Consider the following 23,264-nt stretch of genomic DNA (forward strand, 5'->3'; position numbering starts at 1 on the left):
CATGTTGCTCAAAGGATGAAACATATTAAATGACTTCAAGCCAGGCTCAGATTAGACTTACTGTTGTCATACTGTCTGTCAACTTTTGTTACTGTATCTTTCTGTCTGGATGCTGCTTGAACAGGTCGCACTTGAAAATGAGATCCAGGTCTCAAGGTGATTCACCTGTATAAATAAAGGTTGAAAAAAAAAAGACAGGTAACTTGTCTTAGAAATCACCACTGACAAATTAAGTTTTCAATAGAAAACTTTATTAGAAACCTTATCAACATTAATTTATATAAAAATACAAACCGCTCAGTAAAAATAAAAAACAAAAACAGAACACAAAGAAGTGCAGCGATGCACAAACACCCCCTGAAGAGAAGATAAAACAACAGTCAACATCCCTCCTGAGAAGCTGCAGATCAAATGTCTGAATCAGGAAGGTGCAGGGCTCAACTACAATGACAACAACAACAGTAGCTCATTCTTCATGTGTTCAAAAGGGGAATTTCAGTAGCAGCCGAACAGGAACACATCTAAATTTGGGCAGAGAAAAAACAAAACACTGGTCTTGCGGTTAAACTAAGTTGACAGGCATAACATTCATAAGAGGAGCCACCACAGCATGAAATATCATCAACCTGGAGGGTGAACCAAAACAGATTTGGAGGAAGCACACGTTGCTTTCATTTCTCACCTGCGGGGGCATTCCTACTGTACTTACTTCTGACCCTCAACTGACACAATTTGACTTCTTTTCTACTTGCACCCTGCATATAGCATATTTGGAACGCAATGAAGAGATGACTCATGCGGAACAAACAGCACCATCGGTTGGATGAAGGCCAGTACTGCACATTGCTGCTTGAAAGCCACAAGTTAAAACTACTTAATTGTATGTGTGAGCGTAACCCACATACGGTGCAAGATTATACTATCTAAAATATAAATCTTCATTTGGGAGCGGCCGGTGACACAGAGGCTATCTAAGTTACACTTAAATGATAAAGTAGAAGCTCAGCAAAATATCACAAGTGCTGTAATGACTTCTCTAAACCTCGTCTAACCCAAACCATTAGTTCCAGATCAGCAGAGTTGACGGTGGAAATCTGTTACACAACGTGTCTGAACAACAACAGCTCACGGTGGGGATATCCCCTGCATCCAAACAGGTTTTAGCCTGTCCCCGCCAGGCGCTAGAGTTTGAGTGGGATAACAGGCCAGTACTTTGGCTGCTTGCGGTCACAGTTCCGGTCAAAAGTCAGCTGCATGGCCGCCTCCATGGCTTGGATCTTGGCCGCGTTCTCGCCGTACAGCTTCTTCATCTCAGCGCCGCGCCTCTCGCCAGGCCGCTCTGAGGGGGGCGCCATGCTGCTCTGCCAGGAAGTCCGGTGCAGGTCGCGGTCGTCCAGCACGTAGCTGTCCTGCTCCGCCTCCAGCTGCTGCTGCTTCTCTGTAGGAGAACAGGGCTTAATATGATTTTTGAATGGGGTAGTAGACGGTCCACTCACCTTTTGCATCATTTTACCTTTATTTATATCAATGATTCTCAACCTTTTTAGGATCAAGGACCCCTAATTCACTACACATTAGAGCCGCTGACCCTCATTTGGTGAGATTTTGTCTACTCTCTGACCCAAATCTGAGAATAGTTTTATCGTCAGATATGATTTTGTACAGAATTACATGACTATCTGTATTGTAGTTAGAGAGATGACAGTATGATCAAAAGAGTCATTCTTCTACATTCTCTATTTCTACTAACTCAAAATGATGAAGTTTAACAATTCATCAATTTGTTGGGGACCCACTTGAACACTCAAATAACCCTGGGCATCCCTGGACCCCACGTTGAGAACCACTGACTTAGTTGAAAAGTAGCAAGGAAGACGGTAAAGGAGGAAGAGGAGAGAGGAGGGAGTGTGGACACATATAGATACTGTAGCTCCAGCAGCGACAATTGAGTTTGATAACACAATTAACGATTCATCTATATCTAAAATATCAACAGTAAATGTCCACTTTTCCACATTTTGCGCTGATGTTCATCGCCTCTGCATCCAAAAAAATTCAAATCGCCCTGAGATCAAATATGTAGTTTCAGTTGGTAAAGATTTTTTTTCTAATAGACACTGCATAAAATAGGCCACGCCCATCATGGGGGAAAAGCTCAGTTCACTTCCACACACCAGCGTCATTTTCCTTGAATTAAACATAGCTAAAAGCTGTTGTGTGGTGGTGGGCTGCGCAGACAACAAATGTAAAAAATCGTCAGTTAAAGTTTTTTTGTACTCCCGAGGAAAACAAGGAAGCCATTGAGAATTGGCGAGAAGGAAAATGTGGATGTTGCTGTCAATGAAGTAAGTTAGAGTGTTCATCTTCTGTATATACGATCTTTTTGTGCAACACCCGACCATGCACGCGACATAGGAGAACGCCAGGATTGGACGGGAGTTTGTGTTTTCCCCCGTTTTGGGCGTGGTTTCTGAATGATGATGCGCTCCGCAGTGTCTCTATAGTTCTAGATGTGAATGGGCCTTCTTTGGGATTTTACAGGTTACAAGACAATCTGTCAAGCCGCCCGCCACCCACCCCACCCGCTGCCGTCTTACTCAGCTCTTCTCTGTGCTTCTCCGTCTGGGCGAAGTACTGCCGCAGCTCCTCTGTGATCTCCATGTTGCTGACGTCACACTCGATCTCGCTGCCCGAGCCGCTCTCCTCGTCCCCGTCGTCTCCATCCTCCTCCCTGGCCGGGACCCTCCTCGCCGCCCTGCCCGGACTCTCTGCGGCGTGCCAGTCGGCGTAGCGCTGGGGGCTGCTGGGATACTGCTGGTGGTGGGGATAGTAGTATGCCTCCAGGGCTTTTTGGTAGGCATACCGGTGCCTCTGGTGCCAGGCCATGGCTTGCTGGTAGTGCTGCCAGTAGCGCCCGTACATCGGGTCAGCAAACCAGGAAGTCACACCGCCACTCTCCTCCTGACAAGGAAAAGGGTTCAAATCCGTGCAAGACTTAGTGTCCAGTTAGTTAATGGATTCACAGACTCACTGAATATTATTTGGTTTATTTCTGGTGGTTTTAAAGGGTTAGCCAACCCAAACAATCTGTAATCACTTTATACTAAAGGATATCAGACAATACAGGAAAAGATCTAACGTTGGTTGCTACATGGATTTCACTTTAAAACTTTGATCCATCACTTTGGGTGTCCACTGCCAACACTAGAATTTAATCTGGGCAAATCTATACGTATAGCATCTCAATTTATGCAGCCCCACTTTGTACAGGTGTCTTTTTATATTAAACTCTTGCATAGTGCAGCTTTAATGTTCAGTTAGCATTACCAAGCTCATTCACTCATGTAATGAAAGCTTTGTGAACAATTGAAATTTGTATATCACTTCTCAGTTGCCTTACCATGATGACAGATGTTTGCAGCTCAGTGGACTTCTCCGCTATCTCACCTGCAACCCTTTGAAATGTGGACAGAGTAGTGAGAAAGCCATAATAACCAAACTCGCATGAACCAGCAAAATAACAGCAACTTATTAACGTTAGACCTTATTTTCATTTAGCAGAAGCTAGTCTCTTAAACTAACACAGCGCTTAACTTGTGCCTGGACAGAAAGACACATGACATACTGCTGACATCTTGAAAACAAAGATGGAGGAAGAGTGGATATCAAACGTTTTGCTAAATATTACTAGAATAACGTACACGGCTATGCAACTGAACAGACACACAACAACAGACACACATGTATCAATATTTCTAGATTAAATCCTGCTAAGATTAGAATAATTTACCTCGTCCTCTCGTGTTGTTGTTTAGCAACTCATGTGCTTCCTTCTTCCTTGACAATAATTTCCCGGCAGCCTTTGCGTCAGAGCAAAATCCCTGGCTATGTGGCGCCACCTAGAGGACACAGTGCATACATACAATAATACATGTACTGTAATATTTCAGACAGTGCACCTGTAAACTGATACTGTAGCGAAGCAAATGCTTTCGTTGTATTTTCCATTTCGTTTAACGTTAAAAGCATAAAAGCATTTAGTCGACAACAAACAACCAACGAACCCTGTGATTTGTACCCATAACTAAAAGGAAGTTATGATGTTTTTACCCTAATTTCATATCATTTGACCTGATGTTCACTTTTACACGTATTAATTCATCATGAGTGGGATGTTTGCTTTGTTTTCAATGTTAAATCATTTCTGTAACCTCGTTAAAAAGTGATATAAAGAAACATTCGCATTGTCTCTACACTGTCATTAAGCCGTCCCATAAAAGTACAATTTCCTGTCTACATTTTCAAAACAAAACCTTGTTGATAACATCCTCATTCCTCAACATAACAAAAAATACTATTTTGCGCGAGGCAAGATTATTAGTCTAGATTATTTAGGTTACAGCCAGAGTATTTCGATGATTTCGATACAATTTATGTTGTTATATCTGGACTGTGTACAGCCAAATAATAGATACGGTTGTATTACGCATATTTTGAACGCAAAATTGATAGTTTCCGGTTTTGTTCTGTCTATCTCTTTTAGCTTGACGTGGCCACTGAGCTACAAACCAATAAACCATGGCGACTGGCTCTGAATCAGAGGAGGTAAACTATGGTTAAAACTTTTTGTCAGTTTGTGTACACGCTTTGCTACTTCACTTTATTATCAACAGCTCAATGTCGCATCGTTTTCACAGAGTATACAAAGGAAAATTGGAGAAACACGGGAGAGGTTCCGCTCGGAATATGTACAAGGTGGGACAACAAGCTAACTTTGTCAGTTTGTAACAACGCTACATGAAAAAATTGACATAACTATCAAAACACTGGTAGTACATTTCCTTATCATGTGCACATCACGTATATCTTCAAGTTGGTCAACTCAGTATTGATTTCAAATTAATGAATGTGAATAAAGTTATTATTCTGATTTAGACACAACCTGAAGGACCCTAATCATGCAATCCATAGAGACAGTCGGCATGTGTGGGAACGCCCACAAAATGTTATACGGCTGGCGCGCGAGTGGGGTAAAACCGCCGATATATATCTCATGGGCTGACTCACCAAAAGACGGTGCTGCGGCTCTAAACTACAGGTTTGGGGGTTCTAGAGCAGAACACAAGACGTCTGCTCAGATCTGAGTTTACTGCGGTGGTTAAATCCCCGATCGTGTCTGCCTGGGCTGGGCTAGTAGCTAAATTCTAACTTTGCTGAATGGATAGAACGGGGGATTTACCCCACCCTGACCACTAGAGCCTGTATGGGCGTTCCCAGACATGCCGACTGTCTTTATATCAGAGGCATGCACCACATTTTACTGTAATAATGAGATGTCTCTGACCCAAATCTGAGAATATTGTTATATGATATGATTTTGTCCAGAAAATATCTGTGTTGTAGAGACTAGAGACAGAACAGAGAAACGATCAAAACAGTCATTCTTCCATATTCTCAAATTGTGTTAATTTATTGTAAATTAAACAATGGTGACCCCATGGAGCCCTCTCAATGACCCCTGGTGGTCCCCAGACCCGAGGTTGAGAACCACTCTAGCCTAAATACACAATGAGGAAACGTAACGTTACTCATAAAATTAGGAAATCTATTTTTTGTCTTCAAGAGCTTACATTTGATAAAATAAAATAATATATATATATATATATATATATATATATATATACACACACAATATGTGTGTGTGTGTGCGTGCATGCATGTATATATAGCGTATATATATATATATATATATATATATATATATATATATATATATATATATGTGTGTGTGTGTGTGTGTGTGTGTGTGTGTGTGTGTGTGTGTGTGTGTGTGTATGTATATACAGATCCTTTCCAAAAAAAATTAATATCATTTTTTATACCATGGATGACCGTGTGCTTCAGCGGATTGTCAAGCAAAGACGATTAAACAATTTGGCGGAGATTCAGAGGGAGTGGACTGAGGCTGGAGTCAGTCATAACTGAGAAGTAACTGCTGATTTTGTTCACATCATTCTAATTTCTTGAAATACTGTTTTTGGGGGTTTTCTGGAGCTGTAGGCCAAAATTATAAAAAATGAAACAAATAAAGGCTAGAAGTATTTCACTTTGTGTGTAATGAATATAATCTATGAAAGTTTCACTTTTTGAAAGGAATTATGGAAGAAAAAATGTCCATGATATTCAAATTTTTTGGAAAGGATCTGTGTATATATATATATATATATATATATATATATATATATATATATATATATATATATATATATATATATATATATAAAATTTATTTATTTATTTATTTATTTGAAGAGTCATGTTTTGTTTTTTCCAAATGCACGGTAAAAGTTCATCTAACTTTTTAAGTGTGCCGAAAACAGTTTGCTGAGTGAGTAGGTGTTTGCAGAAAACGGCTTAGGCAAAAAACAAAAAACAAAAAAACAACCAGCAGTTGTGAAAACCACAGTCAGAAATCTATAACCTTCTCCAGAGCCCACAGACAAGTATGAGAGCGGTGATGTGGAGAGGTTGTGGACAGACGATGGCTTGGTGGAGGGCTACCTGGAGTGGAGGCACTATGTGGTGGAAGACACTTTGAAAATGATCGACGAGAGCCTTCAGTGGAGAAAATACCTCAATGTGAACGGTAAGATATGGTTTAAACTGGTGTTACATTTCCAAAAGAGTCTATGTTAAATTACCGGTACACATGCCTTTTGACACCAGAGGAAAGCGGGCTGGGTGTCCTGTTATGCACAAGAGTTGTTGAGAAAAACATTTTGTGGTAATGTGAGGTTTCCTGAACGCCCCGCCACAGCAGCAGAAACGGAAGGATGTCTTTAGTAGGCCTAAACAACCACAACACATCCTCCACAAAATAGACTCTATTATGTTGCCCTTTCCTATACCCAGAAAGCCCCTTTAGCTCTAACTAGTCTAGCTGTTTTCCTGAAACTGACTTGGTCTACAAACAATGTTCTACAATGAAAGCAACTATACCAAATTAGAGACCTCACTGTTAATGCCATATAACTGATCATTTTCTCTCTTTTTCCCTGTCTATGTATCTCTCAAACAGACTTTTTGTTATCAATGGCACCAAGCTTAGGGCCATGTAACATTTGACACCCTGGCTTTGTTTACATTCATCTCTTCCAGAAATCAACGAAAGCTGTGTACAGAAGTCTCTGCTGGAGACGGGGATGCACTATCTCCACGGCTACGATAAGGAAGGCAACAAGCTGTGTAGGTTGCACTTTCACTTGTTGCTTGACCCTTTCAATCTATTCCTCTATCTAGTCTCTGTCACCGCAAGTGCTGAAAGGAATAACTTAGGAAATATGTTGAACGCATTGAAAGTCTCTTTTTCAGGAGTGCCATGTTCACATTCACACACATTCCTACTTGGAAGCTGACAGTACAACCACAGTCTGATCTGCTGGGCCACTGATCAGCTCTACTGGAGCAGTTGGGGTTAAGGGCCACCTCAGTGGTGGTAATGAGGGAGGGGCAAGCACTGCCTCTAACTCTCCCCACCCAGATTTATCTTAGCCTGGGTAAACCCAGCCCCCAGTGACCTGCTCTCAGGCTCACCCTGCTTACAGTCACAAGGTGACTGGGAACTGTGAGAGCAGGTCACGTGGGGGCTGGGTTTACCCAGGCCAGATTTATCTTGCCAGTCCCAGGGATTGAACCGAGGACATTTTGGTCACAAGCTCGCTTCTCTAACATTTAGGCCGCCACTGCCCACAATTTTAAAATGGTAGAAGATACTTTGGGATCTTTAAACAAAGATTTAAGTTACAAAAATAATATGCAATGCAAATAAATCAATTGTGAACAGAAAGTAAAACTTCATTGCAGGTATTATAGACTTTTTCTGTAGCTGTGGTCATGGAGGAATTGTATGCATATTTAAGGCTAATATGGGCCCTATAATAGTCTGACTTTATTTTCAGTATCCATGAGTGTACACATTTTAACATGGGTGGCCCCAGTGGGAATCAAACCTGCAACACCGGCTGTACTAGTGCACTAATCTGCCCTCTGATCTGCGCTGTGTTTCCAGTCTGGTTCAGGCTGAAGCTGCTTGTGAAGGACGTGCGGCTGCTTCAGGAGAAGAAGAAGTATGTGGCCTTCTGGCTGGAGCGCTACGTCAGGAGGGAGCCGGGGGCGCTCCTCACCGTCGTCTTCGACATGTCTGAATCCGGCCTGAGCAATGCAGTGAGAAATATGTGCTCTTTGTCTCTGCATGTGTCTGTGTATACTAGGGCTGTGGCGATTCACTTATCTCCCGATTCGATACTATCACGATTCTTGGGTGCCGATTCGATTTATATTGCGATTCTTAAGTATTGCGATTCTACGATTATTGCGATTCGATATTACGATTTATTGCGATTTTTGTTTATTTTTTTCTTTTCTTTTTTCAGTTTGTTTGCTTTTTTACACTAGATTAGAACATGGGAAAAGTTGAATCATACACTAGAGACTGTATATTATATATCATGAGTAGGGCTGGGCGATATAGTTAAAAACAGGGGCGGACTGGGATCATAATTCAGGCCGGGCATTAGATACCAAGCAGGCCAGGCCGATATGGGCCAACGCGCGTGAAATTTGGGCCGTTTGAAGCCAGATTTGGGCCGTTTGAAGTCCAATTTTACAATGAGATGCACCCACTTTAACCCTGAAGTGTAATTATTACGTCAGACTAACTAATAAAGTAATAAAACCACTAGTAAACCAGTAGGCGGCGCCTGGCCTGCTGTTCAGTGAGTGGCCTGACTGCAAGCACAATTTTTTTTTTTTTTTTTTTTTTTGCGATTATCGATTCTGGAATAAAAGATCGATCCAAAAAATCGTGACATTAAAAATCGCGATACTTAGGTGAATCGATTTTTCCCCCCACCCCTAGTGTATACCTCTCTCTCTTGTTTTTCGTTTCAGCCTTTTTTACTGTTTTCATTTGAGTTGATACATACTGTAAAAGAACACAATCAAAAATCTGTCTCTCTCTCTCTATAAGCTGTTAAGTATCTGTAATGTAGTAATGTATCTGTCAATCTCTTTTTAACTATCTAATGGAAGGCACACTAAAGGTAGGTACTGCACGTCTCGTTCTGGCTTGTGTGTGGTTACATATGCCTGTGTGCATGGCATGCTCAGTGAATATCAGTAGTGCGCTTCTGGTGCTGCATTGTGTGTGTGCACTACATGCCCAGGATGTGCACTGTATCAATCCCAGGAATTCAAATCAAATGAAAAAGACTAGCACAAATAAGACTAAGACAAATATGAAAACGGTTGCAGGCGATAGGAGCAGGTGGGCAAACATGGAACATGGATTTATTTGTGTATGTAAACCGGACAAGGACGTGCTTGTCTTTATGTGAGGGCTGGAGGATAATGAATCTCCTTCAATCAGCCCTGTCCAGGCGTGTGTGTGTGTGTGTGTGTGTGTGTGTGTGTGTGTGTGTGTGTGTGTGTGTGTGTGTGTGTGTGTGTGTGCGTGCGCGTGCGTGCGTGCGCGTGCGTGTGCGCGCGTGTCACACCTGCTGATTTTAGTTATGCAGGCACTGCTCAGAGGCAGAAATAATCTAATTGGTTGAGTTCAGCCTCAGTGGGCAGAGCCAAAGAACAACAAGCTTTTTAGAGCATACGTTTCCTAACTGACAAACGTTCATGATAAAGAAGGAACTCTAGTCAAAATATGAATGAAAAATAGATATAGCAACTTAGAACCATCCATCGCCATTCATGACTAAAAACGGTGGTTCTGTGGTGCCACCTATTGAGGTTTAATTGAACCGGTGTCATTATTTATGCCTCAGAGGACTGACTGTAAAACCAGAACTGCAAACTACGTGTGTGTGTCTGTGTGTGTGTCAGTGTTTCTCATTTCTTGCGTTTCTAATAGGCAGTACTCATTTGCGACTGTCCTTTTTTTACTCCCACTGTTTCGCTTTCCTTTCAATTTCACTTCCTCTATGCAGCTTAACATTCCCTCAGTGCAGCCACGCCCCTCCTCCCACCACCACCACCCCCAGCCCCAGACAGAATCAGCTGATGTAGTGGGGAACCATGTGATTTGACCAAACACATTGCTATGAGCATAGCGAGCCAGAGGTGAAGTTGAATCTGCTTGAAGTATGAAATGAGTCAATAAGGCTTTTGGTGGAGAATCGATTTTTCTTTTTTAAATTTAGTTGAATTTCACATTGTTTCATATGTGGTATCATATAGTACATTTGTTGAGGGCATTTTTAAGTTGAATTTCAGATTTAAAGAGGATATTGTCACTTATAATATCCTGCACCTTGCTCCAAATCAGAGCAAGCCAATCCCTTTGCTTCAAGCTACATATTTGCAATAGCACCGGTAGGCCTATTCCAGAGCTATTTTTTAAATCCCGGAATATTTGTTTTGCAGAGTTTTCAAAACATGAAAGGCTAAAATGTAACCTCCTATGCACGAGGATGTTGTGATATTTTAGGAATATCTGCGGGTGTAAGTCAAAATGAACCAGCAGTGCGTGCTGCTGTGAGACATGTTTTACTGTATATCTGGGTCACGCTTTGGCTGCAGCCTCCAGATCTGGCAGGAGAGATGCACACAGATGTGCCTTTTCAAAACACATTTCCTCCTTTTGTGCTTTGAATTGATGTCAGTACAATACAAAGCTTCTGTCTTTTCTCCACTGTAGGACATGGATTTTATAAAGTATATCATTAATTGCTTCCAGGTGTACTACCCCAGATTGCTGTGTAAGTATTTGTTTATTATGTTCTCCATCGCCATGCACATTTTCAGCACTCTTTGAATTTGCATAGGGATTCATAATCACCATGCACATTGGAAGAGTGCTGCAAACTGTGCTTCATAGTGGCTGGACACCAGGCTACTCCATGTCTGTTTCACATAATAGATTATCATGAATAAATTATGAACCCATGACATCACATGATTGAGGTTGTTTTCTTTTTCATTTCAGCTAAAATGATAATATATGAAATACCATGGATCATGAATGGTAAGTTACACAACTTGGGGGATCGCCATTGTCTGTGATTGAATATGACACTTATAGACATTGTCACAGAATTCTCAGTCCTGTCCTAGGAGTCCTGAAAGTCCTGTCCTACTGTACTAGTAAACACAGCAACAGGAACTGAGCTGGGGTTCAATTTAGAATGTTTATGTTTATCATCTATAATGTGTGTAATATCTGCCATTATATGATGGATGGTTTCATCAAAGCGATCTGATGCGTCCAATGCATGCTGATAATTCCCATATTTGGTTGCCATGGTCATTTCTGTGCTAGCTGGCAGTTATTATTGTTTTCTTCTGTTTTTGTTCTCACAATGAGTCACAAATACTGTCAAGTTTCAGACATTGCAAATCTATTGGTAATCTTTTAGATTGAATGCATTGTTTGTAACTGCTGATGATCACAGCAGTTTTAGATTGGCAGATTCAGTTTCCTATTTTAAACCACTTCTTAAACTTATTCAAACATGGTATTTTTGCTATATTCATCATAACCATTGCTGCTCATAATCTGCAGCGGCTTGGAAGATAGTAAAGACCTGGCTGGGTCCAGATGCCATCAGCAAGCTGAAGTTTGCTTCCAGAAGTGACGTCCAGACCTACATCCACCCAGACCATCTCCCCTGTCACATGGGAGGAACAGTATGTATACATCCACCAGACCATCTCCCCTGTCACATGGGAGGAACAGTATGTATACATCCACCAGACCATCTCCCCTGTCACATGGGAGGAACAGTATGTATACATCCACCAGACCATCTGCCCTGTCACATGGGAGGAACAGTATGTATACATCCACCAGACCATCTGCCCTGTCACATGGGAGGAACAGTATGTATACATCCACCAGACCATCTCCCCTGTCACATGGGAGGAACAGTATGTATACATCCACCAGACCATCTCCCCTGTCACATGGGAGGAACAGTATGTATACATCCACCCAGACCATCTGCCCTGTTATATGGGAGGAACAGTATGTATACATCCACCCAGACCATCTGCCCTGTTATATGGGAGGAACAGTATGTATACATCCACCCAGACCATCTGCCCTGTTATATGGGAGGAACAGTATGTTTACATCCACCAGACCATCTCCCCTGTCACATGGGAGGAACAGTATGTATACATCCACCCAGACCATCTGCCCTGTTATATGGGAGGAACAGTATGTATACATCCACCAGACCATCTCCCCTGTCACATGGGAGGAACAGTATGTTTACATCCACCCAGACCATCTGCCCTGTCACATGGGAGGAACAGTATGTTTACATCCACCCAGACCATCTGCCCTGTCACATGGGAGGAATAGTATGTATACATCCACCCAGACCATCTCCCCTGTCACATGGGAGGAACAGTATGTATACATCCACCAGACCATCTGCCCTGTCACATGGGAGGAACAGTATGTATACATCCACCCAGACCATCTGCCCTGTCACATGGGAGGAACAGTATGTTTACATCCACCCAGACCATCTGCCCTGTCACATGGGAGGAACAGTATGTATACATCCACCCAGAGTCCCAGACCATCTCCCCTGTCACATGAGAGGAACAGTATGTACAGTATACATCCACCCAGACCAACTCCCCTGTCACATGGGAGGAACAATATGTATACATCCACCTAGACCATCTCCCCTGTCACATGGGAGGAACAGTATGTTTACATCCACCCAGACCATCTCCCCTGTCACATGGGAGGAACAGTATGTATAAATCCACCCAGAGTCCCAGACCATCTCCCCTGTCACATGGGAGGAACAGTATGTACAGTATACATCCACCCAGACCATCTCCCCTGTCACATCGGAGGAACAGTATGTACAGTATACTGTACATCCACCCAGACCATCTCCCCTGTCACATGGGAGGAACAATATGTATACATCCACCTAGACCATCTCCCCTGTCACATGGGAGGAACAGTATGTTTACACCCACCCAGACCATCTGCCCTGTCACATGGGAGGAACAGTATGTACAGTATACACCCACCCAGACCATCTGCCCTGTCACATGGGAGGAACAGTATGTATACATGAATTCGCTTTCTATTGAACACCTGCCTGCCCACATATGCTCTCAGAAATGAGTTGGCTTTAGTGTGTAGCTCAGCTCAACTTTTATGTTTGTCATATGGCCGCACAATTATCTTGTATAATCATAATATTACAGTTTTAGTTTCCACAATTACTCATCGTAGAATATTATAAATATTGAAACATTTCGTTTAATTTAGAAGAATTGCTGTATTTGAAAATAGTGAAGATGTTGATACAACATGCCAAAAGTGCAGAAAAAATAAGTTGGTTCCACAATAATAATAACAATAATAATAATAATAATAATAATAATAATAATAAAAATAAAGATGATCATTTTGGCTGGGATCTTGCATCCTTAATCTCGACAGAAAATAGATTTCTAATCTCAATCCAACTGCCTGGATAAATATAGATCATTTAATGTTTTCCTACTACTCGCACTGGTGGTATACTACTCCCACTGGTGGTAGGCCTCACGTATAATGCCGTTATTTAAGTGAATGAGTCTTTGCATTGATTATAGTGAGGTGTAGCGAGGGTTAATCTTGTCTGTTATTCCAGACAATCATACTTGACTCAGCAGAGGTAAATCCTCAGATCTCCAACATTACAAGCAACAGTCAGCAATAAAGCCCCAGCACCCAGACCAGAGTATGGATGCATCATGGAGAAATGCAAGGTAAAGAAATAAGTAGGATCAAGTGCAAGTAGAGGAAGAGAGGACTGCCGTTCTTCTTGAAGAGTTTTCAGTTCACACAGGAAGTAGTGGCAGTTGGCGATTAAAGGAAAGTGAATAATTGTGATAATTTCTCTCCAGGACAGCTTCAGTTACAGCTACCCACCTCTGCTTGATGAGGACTTCCAGTCGCCCATTTCAGATTCGCCCATCCTGGATGACAAGACTGAGCTGAAAGATGCAGATACAGAGGGCAAAGAGATCTTTGAACCAGTGCTAAGACTGAGAAAGGTACCCTGGCTTCTGTTTCTTCCTCCCACTTAACTTAACAATAACATACTACTATTAGGAGGATAATACTTTACTTTTTTTTACTTGAAACCTCAAGAGCTGGACTTAAACATACTTTTCATGTATTACAGAGACCTGATATCAGATTTGTTAGTAAAAAAAACAACTAACAATACTAGTTTTATTTTATGACGTTGACGTTTTGTCAAATTAATGGAACTTATTAAATATGATCAAAAAAGTATGATTCAGTCAATGAAGTGGTACATAAACTGGCATGCGTGTGTTAAAAATCCTACTTTGCATGATTGTATTTGTCATCTACAAATTTGTCTTTTTTCTTTTCTTTTTTCCATTTGTAATTATTTCTGTTCTGTCTTTTGGCCTTTGATTTTAGTTTAAATTTTAAAACAGCAACACATATGACATGACTACAGATCAAACAACACAAGCCTTCCTGTCCAATGATAAATGGTAAATGGACTGTATTTATAGAGCACATTTTATATAGTCTATCGACTACCCAAAGCGCTTTTACATGAATACCTCACATTCACCCATTCACACACTGACGGCGTCTGCAGCCATGCAGGGCGCTAACTGCTCGTCCCAGGCGACAGCTCTACCTCCTGAGCTAATGCTGCGCCAATAACCAAATCAAAGATTATCTTCATGGCAAAAGTGAAAAGTGAAGGAGAAAGGTGTATTAATTTGAAGGGCTTCATTAAAGCGCTATGTAGTAATCTTGGGGAAACAAAGTTGTCACCAGGTTGAGCGCTAAAATAATTTTAGTGAGTTTTAGTTGCATGCCAGCAATCATTTTGTCAGAGAAAGTCATTGTTGCACTTTTCAAATGATTGGAATGTCATTTTGCAGTGCTTCTGTCTGTGCTAGGTGTGTTTTAGACATGTTGTGTCTGTGCTAGGTGTGTTTTAGACATGTTGTGTCTGTGCTAGGTGTGTTTTAGACATGTTGTGTCTGTGCTAGGTGTGTTTTAGACATGTTGTATCTGTGCTAGGTGTGTTTTAGACATATGTCTGTGCTAGGTGTGTTTTAGACATGTTGTGTCTGTGCTAGGTGTGTTTTAGACATGTTGTGTCTGTGCTAGGTGTGTTTTAGACATGTTGTGTCTGTGCTAGGTGTGTTTTAGACATGTTGTATCTGTGCTAGGTGTGTTTTAGACATGTGACTGTGCTAGGTGTGTTTTAGACATGTTGTGTCTGTGCTAGGTGTGTTTTAGACATCTTGACCCCTATTCTCCCACAGGCCTTCGGCGCTAAAACGGGCCTTAAACGCAAAAAAACGTGCCTTGCGCCTGCCTCGGGAACATGGCTTTACGCTGGCAAATGCGCTTTAGGCGGAATGGGCGTGGCGCTCTCCCTGAATGGGCGAGAATGGGCGTGTCGGCCTTAAATGCCGGCCTAATGATATCTTCCCAACTGGCGTAAATTTAGCACTTTGCGCTTTTGAAAACCAGGCCTATTCAGTGCGCCAGTTGCGAGGAGCGCTCTTCTGCCTCTCCCCTGTCACCCTTCTCTGTCTCTCTCTGAAACCAGGCCTATTCAGTGCGCCAGTTGCGAGGAGCGCTCTTCTGCCTCTTCTCTGTCACCCTTCTCTCTCTCTCTCTGACTCCCTCGCTCAGACAGACACAACACACTTCCCATAGGAAAAAGAAGTTGTAAGTTCACTGGTCCAACAAGGACCATAATGGAAATAAGCGTAAGCTTTTTTATGTAATCCTTGACTGTTTTTTTTATTACACCTTACTTTTGTAAAGTTTTTTATGAAAATGTGTCAAATAAATCAAATCAAATCAAATCAAAACTGCCTGGCATGTCCCAGCATGCATTGTGGTACTCCATTTCGCTACTAAATAGCAACCAAATGAGCCGAAATATATATAAAGGTAGATCAAAAATAATGTGTAATGGTAACACAACCTGCAATTGTAGTTCAATCAGGAGAGGCCAGTTGGTAGGATTAGACAAACTTTATTTAGCAATCGGCGTGCATGGCAAATGCTTTGGCGCTTGACTCCATTGGCCAGTGGCGCTGCTCTTGAGGCAGAGGAGGGCGCCTGCATGGGCTAGGAGATCCCCCTTGACTCCATTGGCCAGTGGCGCTGCTCTTGAGGCAAGAGGAGGGCACTCTTGAGGCAAGAGGAGGGCACCTGCATAGGCTAGGAGATCCCCCCCCCGTGGGGGATCGGGAGTCAAGACTCGTTGGTGGTGGACTGGGGAGGTGGGTGGGGCAAAACAACGCTTCGGAGGCCGGCTTCAAGGGAGATGGACTGCCGTGGGCTGCTGCTGCTATGATCGGCCAGAGAGAGAGAGGTGACGTAAAACCCTTGCTATATATATGAGGATTAACTGACGTCATGTTTGACGTCATACTAGGATTTTTGACCACGTTGAGATCGGATTACGCGTGAGTGGCCTTCTGCTTGAACTATGGTCGGGAGACCTCACTTCAATCAGGAGAGGCCAGTTGGTAGGATTAGACAAACTTTATTTAGCAATCGGCATGCATGGCAAATACTTTGGCGCTTGACTCCATTGGCCAGTGGCGCTGCTCTTGAGGCAAGAGGAGGGCACCTGCATAGGCTAGGAGACTCCATTGGCCAGTGGCGCTGCTCTTGAGGCAGAGGAGGGCGCCTGCATGGGCTAGGGAGATCCCCCCCCCGTGGGGGATCAGGAGTCAAGACTCGTTGGTGGTGGACTGGGGAGGTGGGTGGGGCAAAACAACGCTTCGGGGCCGGCTTCAAGGGAGATGGACTGCCGTGGGCTGCTGCTGCTATGGTCGGCCAGAGAGAGAGAGGTGACGTAGGACCCTTGCTATATATATGAGGATTAACTGACGTCATGTTTGACGTCATAGCAGACGTCATACTAGGATTTTTTGACCACGTTGAGATCGGATTACGCGTGAGTGGCCTTCTGCTTGAACTATGGTCTGGAGACCTCACAACATTTCAATATTGGACCAAATAAAACATTGAAATGAAAACACCACCCTATGTGAAACATATATGTCCTCCTGGGCCTATATATATCCCTTGTCGATTTAACGTGATTTAGATAAGTGACAGCGGAACGCGCTTCTACTGTCATGTGCTATACTGTGATGTCCGCTCCAATAACTTGGCCCTACTTCACATTTAGTTTTACAATAAAAACACATTTATGCAATGACTTTACATAATGTAGGGTATATTTATGTGCATCATCCTTCCTGCAGCAGGCGAGAGAAAATGATATCTTTCTGGACAAACTTTCACCAATCTAATAGGCTATATTTTTCTAGCTGATGCATTTAGAACATTCTTTTCACTTTGATCTTGCTATAGTGTAGGGCAGGGGTGTCAAACTAATTTTAGTCCACGGGCCACATGCGACCCAGTTTGGTGTCAAGTGGGCCAGACAATGAAAATCAATAATCAATAATAACCTATAAATGACAAAACCTCAAAATGTTCCCGTTTATCTTAGTGTAAAGAATGACAGGTAGGCCTACAACCCTACAACACGTAGGGTTATCTCAGCTACCATCAAGCACATTATCTGCTGTCTGTACTGTGCATTACAATCAGGGGTGTAGTCGAGGGTAAATGCAATTTACCCACCCCTTTGAAATGAGGCAGATAGTTTACTCGCCTATTTTCAGATCAACTATATCAATCAATGAGGGCAAACAAGGTGGGTAAACTACTCACCTTGGATAGTTTACCCACCTCTGTATTTATCACTAGACCCCTGATTACAATTGATGGCAACTGTGCAATTCTCTATAGTCAAGCAAAGGTAATGAAAATAGCTGACCATTTAGTGATTAATACAGATAACATGAATAGGCTACTTAATATTTAACTTGCTCCTGAAACCTGCTACCTCTTAGCCTTCACAAGTGCATCACATTGGATTGAAGGACTTCTCAGTGCAATTTTCACACTTTGCAGAGTCATCCCCCGGTGTGTTTTAGACATGTTGTATCTGTGCTAGGTGTGTTTTAGACATGTTGTGTCTGTGCTAGGTGTGTTTTAGACATGTTGTGTCTGTGCTAGGTGTGTTTTAGACATGTTGTGACTGTGCTAGATGTGTTTTAGACATGTTGTGACTGTGCTAAGTGTGTTTTAGACATGTTGTATCTGTGCTAGGTGTGTTTTAGACATGTTGTGTCTGTGCTAGGTGTGTTTTAGACATGTATCTGTGCTAGGTGTGTTTTAGACATGTTGTGTCTGTGCTAGGTGTGTTTTAGACATGTTGTATCTGTGCTAGGTGTGTTTTAGACATGTTGTGTCTGTGCTAGCTGTGTTTTAGACATGTTGTGTCTGTGCTAGCTGTGTTTTAGACATGTTGTGTCTGTGCTAGCTGTGTTTTAGACATGTTGTGTCTGTGCTAGCTGTGTTTTAGACATGTTGTGTCTGTGCTAGCTGTGTTTTAGACATGTTGTGTCTGTGCTAGGTGTGTTTTAGACATGTTGTGTCTGTGCTAGGTGTGTTTTGCAGAGGACGGGGATATGGACGCTGCCAGCAGAGAGCGGGCCACGCGGAGGCCCAGCACTACATTTAGAGGCTCTCTGCTCCATGTCAGGTCAGATACCCCTCTATCTTACAATTAGACGGTGAGCATTTAGCTGATTTTAGGGCTGCACAATCATGCTGAAAACGCTGTGATTTATTTACATTATAAAATATTTATTTTGTAATTCAGCTCAAAAATCGTTAATGATCAGAGAAGAGGCCCAAGTCTCACTGAGGTGCTGCACTATAACCTACACAGCCCCAATAAAGTCAGTTAGGCGTTTAGTTCTCATATCTGCAAATACACTAGTGCAAGACAGTATTCAAATGTGACAGCAATAGATGTGATGATGTAAGTGGCTTCAATTTATTCATGGTACCTCACCACAGAAGTCAAGTTGGGACAGGTAGATGATAGATTATTCTGTATCACTTACATACCATCTCGCCATGCTTGTGCTTGTCTTTATTTATATTTTATTTCTTACATTTTATAGGGAACCCTCTCTAAAGTTTTATCTCCGTTGTTATGTCTATTTTGTTGAAACATTTTTGTTTTACTTTTGCTTTTGCTGTTTTTGTATCCTATATATTTTTGTATCTGCTATACAAATAAAGCTTTACTTACTTATTTACTTAACTTAATGCTTGTGGTGTAAGGAAACCATCATCTACTTTCTTGCTCTCAGTTACATAAAACCATGAACTCATGAACTGCAGCAGCCCTTGTCATTTAAACCACAGTTATAACACAGGCAAAACCACTTCAGTGTTGGTCTGCGTCTTTCGTAACCCTGTGTCTCTCCAGTCTTATTTTCTCTTGTTTAAACCAAACTCTGTCTGTGTGTTTCCAGTCCAGCAGAGGAGCTGTGCTTTGGCCTAACAGAGACAGACAAGAGATCCCTCATCGTCCTCCACAACATCACCAAAAATGCTGTGGCCTTTAAGGTCCGCTCTGCAAACTGTTTTACATTACATTTTGACATTTTAGGCATTTTGCTGTCTTTTCAATTTTTTTCTTTTCTATAGTTTTTTTGGGGGTACAATACAATAATTCTATTGAATGTCTGCTTAGCTGATTAAATAAAACAACACAATAGGAGGCACAGTGGCAGACAGTCACAGTAGAGATTTCCAGAAAATGTCTTCCTATCCCTCTGAGTCTTGTATTGTGTGTGTGTGTGTGTGTGTGTGTGTGTGTGTGTGCGCGCGTGTGCGTGTGTGCGAAGGTACGAACCACAGCTCCAGAGAAGTACCGGGTGAAGCCCAGCAGCAGCAGCTGTGCAGCAGGGACCAGCGTGGAGATCACAGTCTCACTACATGGAGGTAGGTCTGTACCTAGTCTCTCCCCAAAATCAAATATTACGTTGAATCGCTGCGCTCCGCATACTACATAAATTAGTCTGTGCCACTTCACAGCCACTGCTGGTTTTTGAAGGCGGGTCTAGGGGGGGTTGAAATTGAATGAGTGGCAGGTCATAGCACCGATGAGAGAGCAGTTTGAAAAATGGGCTGCGCCTCCCGTGACGTCTGATCGCAAAGTCGTGACTGATTGGGGAAGACTGAATCCACCACTGGCCAATCACTGTCCAAGTAAACGGTTCCCTCCCATAACCAGTTGGCTGAGGGGAAGTGTCCCAGACCCAGAGAGACCTCTGCAGCGTGCAGTAACGTAGTGTATCAGCGTAAGAACTCTCATGGGTCTGGCGTTGAGACTAGTCTACCAGGCAATATCCACACCACAACATATTCAGCCATACCCAACAACAAGCAGCATGGATTTATATGAAACGTGTTATTTTCAAGTGGATCAATAAGTAGTCTCTAAACAGTGAAGGGCATTTCAAAATGTACATTGAATGAGTAAGAAAATCAACTAAATTGTGTGCAAATAATTTTTTTACCTTAAATTCACAAAATTGCTGATCAACCTGTACTGTAGCTGCTACTGTGATTGGTTCTTGGATATGACTATCAGTGCTGTGATTGGCTCCCTAGGCTCCCAGTCGAATCCTCAGGACCGCTTCCTCATCATGGCTGCTGAAATGGAGTCCAGTACCACTGTTGAAAACCAGGACCTGGCCCAGTTCTGGAAGGAGACCCCCAAGTCTAAAGTCATGGAGCACAGGTCAGACAGATGACGAGTTTTACACAGCACAGAGCAGAGCACAGAGAAGTGTGTGGAAAGGCACTGTACTAATAAAAAGAAGATTGTTTGGGTTATAAATTGGTCTGGCAGGTCAGGTTATCTTTGTCTTCTCCTTAACCTGTTGAAGGAAAATACTGGTGTCATTTAGAGTTACAGCCCATTTACTACTGCCTAAATCTAAGTTTAAATTCCCCCAATCATTTAGCAATGCATGCCATATGCAATTACATTATTTAACATCTACTGGTAATTTGTTTTAAAATACAAACTTCATGGTGTCAAATCTAGCTTGAAATGGACTGCTGTCACAGCTAACAAAGATGCTCTAAATAAGAAGACACGAATATGACTATTTCAGTTTATAAGTCAACATGTTTTCAGGGATTATTGCCTGGAGGAGATTTGCAGTTATTCCTGTGGGTGTCAGGTGATTGATGAGAAGCAGAGCGGAACGTAATGCAACTTTGATATAAAAACACTTGACTCAGCCGAATCAAATAGAAATAAAAACAAACTTTGACGAAACCAAATTAGGGCTTCATGTTTACTGGATTTCCCCACTGTGGAAGGTGTTTTTCATACTGTGTAAGAATGAATGGCAACCTAGACGACTGGCACACAAACTTAAAATAAGTATTAATGCTTTAAATGTCACGAATACAAGGTGATGCAGAGATTAATCTTTTTTTGTTGTTGTTCCTCTTCAGACTGAAGAGCCACATCCTGCAGGGTCTAAAGCCTGCGCTCAGTCTGACTGCCAACAACCACAACAACAGACCAGCCATCACAAATGGCACAAACACCCACCAGGACGTGCACACCATGGTTAGTCACGTGCTAAGAGCCTGGCTTTCGTTGTTGTGGGGAGGTTTTTTTCATAACCAACAATAAGCCACCTCCTTTGTGGGTTCAGTTTGTATATTGCAAATGATATGACTGACGATTTGGACGACATCTTTCCAGCCACCTTGTTGACCTGTGTTGTTTTCCTTTGTGGATGAACGTGAGAGGAGTGACAACAGCGTTAAAAACATTCAAACTGCAAGGTTATTGGTTGCGATTGAAGGAGGGATTTTTACACCCAATCACAGTAAAAAATATACACAGGAGGAGAGTAATGATGTCACTACAGTTGTGGTCTCAGCTGGTCTTGAAATAAAATCCCGAGTCCGGCTTGCCCGAGACCGTGACAAGACCGAGACCAAGGCCTAAAGTTTCATTTAGGCGTCCTTGTTAACAGGCGAGGCTGTTCACACCAGGTTCACACCAGCTGCGTGCGTGTCATGCTCAAGGCATTCTCACGCCTTGCTCAAGCAATCGTTCAGGATTCTGTCCTATTTTCCAAGCGTGACGTGTGAAGCTGCTAAGTCAATGGGAGTTATGAGCGGGTTCAAGGTGTGCCGAGCGAGACGCTGAGGAAAAGAGAAGGCTTCTCGTGTGACCAGGTGTGAACAAAGGCTAAGAAAAGGCTCCAAATACAATGTGTTTTTCTCACAAAATGCACTGCTGCTCAGACCAAGAGGAAATCACAACTTACTGTCGTTGGAAAATGTTTTCTACCCCCCCCCCCCGCAACTTTACATTGTCATTAAGTTAATTCTTCTTCTTCTCTGCTGTGTTCAGCTCCTGCAGGTGATGGCCAGCAGCCGCCGACTGGAGCAGAAGTTGGACCACTGCCTTTGGACGCAGAAAGTCATTATTGTCCTGGTAATGGCACTGACAGCACTATGGGCCTCCATGCTCTACATCCACCGTACTGAGGACACTCCACTGTAACTGAACCGCTTGGTTGAACTAAGAATATGAATATTTATACCAAATGTAGAGCAAAGGGACGAACGATTAATCTGTAGCAGTGGAGAAAAGCTTGACAAGTTTTGGTGAAACTGCCTTCTGGACAATCCTGTTTCTATGCAGCAATTTGCACAACTCATTTGCCTGTGATTACTCTTGTGTTCAGAATTTTGTGTAAGGTGGGCAATGGGCATCTGTTGACGGGAGGAAATCAAAGACTCATAAATGAGGATTGTTATGATCTTTTGATTTGCACGTTGCAGACTTGTATTTTCTCCAACAGGGTTCTGAAAAACCATGAAAATCATTGAATATGTATGAATTTGAGTAAAAAATAAAATAAGGTAATTTTTTGTTACTGAATGGAGGCTGTCGAAAGTAATTGATTACAAAAGAATATAACACCCAAAGTCATCATTACGCCTCACCTCTCACCACCAAGGATCGACAGTTCACATCCTGATGAAAACCCTGTGCTGTATCAATACAGCATTGGTTTTAAAATGAATGATTTTACCCAGATTTCTTGACTCGAATTGAAATTGAAAGTGAATTGAAGTGAAACATGAGGTGTCAACCAATGTCATTCATGCCTTACCTCAAAACCATGGGTGAAGTTTGCGTTGGTTCAGGGGTTTGCACTGCACCCCCTGAACCGGACAAATATCCATGTAGGGAATTAAATATATATTTATAACACTGAAGTAATCTTTTATGCCT

The 23,264-nt window shown here is 42.3% G+C and overlaps 2 protein-coding genes across 4 annotated transcripts; one reads left to right on the top strand and one right to left on the bottom strand.

The window, feature by feature from the left end:
* Positions 1–240: 240 nt before the first annotated feature.
* On the bottom strand, positions 241–3,856 carry gemin8 (gem (nuclear organelle) associated protein 8). Its single transcript, XM_083633723.1, has 4 exons — positions 3,791–3,856; positions 3,401–3,455; positions 2,598–2,961; positions 241–1,438 (listed from the first exon to the last, which is right to left on the bottom strand). The coding sequence occupies exons 2-4, from the start codon at positions 3,401–3,403 to the stop codon at positions 1,182–1,184; spliced, it is 624 nt and encodes a 207-aa protein (XP_083489849.1). The 5' UTR covers positions 3,404–3,455; positions 3,791–3,856; the 3' UTR covers positions 241–1,181.
* A 708-nt stretch (positions 3,857–4,564) lies between these two features.
* LOC310772780 (motile sperm domain-containing protein 2-like) lies at positions 4,565–22,933 on the top strand. Of its 3 annotated transcripts, XM_083632699.1 has the most exons (15): positions 4,565–4,605; positions 4,698–4,755; positions 6,491–6,646; positions 7,159–7,245; positions 8,069–8,223; positions 10,706–10,766; positions 10,994–11,032; positions 11,570–11,694; positions 13,933–14,082; positions 18,574–18,671; positions 19,456–19,549; positions 19,831–19,927; positions 20,600–20,729; positions 21,458–21,575; positions 22,374–22,933. In XM_083632699.1, exons 1-15 carry the CDS (start codon positions 4,579–4,581, stop codon positions 22,524–22,526), a joined length of 1,548 nt encoding a protein of 515 aa, XP_083488825.1. In that variant the 5' UTR covers positions 4,565–4,578; the 3' UTR covers positions 22,527–22,933. The 3 variants fall into 3 exon arrangements, with proteins under 3 accessions (XP_083488825.1, XP_083488826.1, XP_083488827.1); XM_083632700.1 differs by lacking the exon at positions 4,698–4,755 and having other exon boundaries at positions 4,570–4,605; XM_083632701.1 differs by lacking the exons at positions 4,565–4,605; positions 4,698–4,755 and adding an exon at positions 5,958–5,988.
* The last annotated feature ends 331 nt before the right edge of the window (positions 22,934–23,264 follow it).

Source organism: Poromitra crassiceps (genome assembly GCF_964638095.1).
Source record: "Poromitra crassiceps genome assembly, chromosome: 3".
NCBI classification, from domain to species: Eukaryota; Metazoa; Chordata; class Actinopteri; order Beryciformes; family Melamphaidae; genus Poromitra; species Poromitra crassiceps.

Coding starts and splice junctions, on each gene's coding strand:
- LOC310772780 (XM_083632699.1), top strand. CDS start 4,579: ATGGCGACTGGCTCTGAATCAGAGGAG. Junction 8,224..10,705: donor AATCCGGCCTGAGCAATGCA/GTGAGAAATATG, acceptor TCTCCACTGTAG/GACATGGATTTTATAAAGTA. Junction 11,695..13,932: donor CCTGTCACATGGGAGGAACA/GTATGTATACAT, acceptor ATTTCTCTCCAG/GACAGCTTCAGTTACAGCTA.
- gemin8 (XM_083633723.1), bottom strand. Junction 1,439..2,597: donor GAAGCACAGAGAAGAGCTGA/GTAAGACGGCAG, acceptor GTTCTCCTACAG/AGAAGCAGCAGCAGCTGGAG.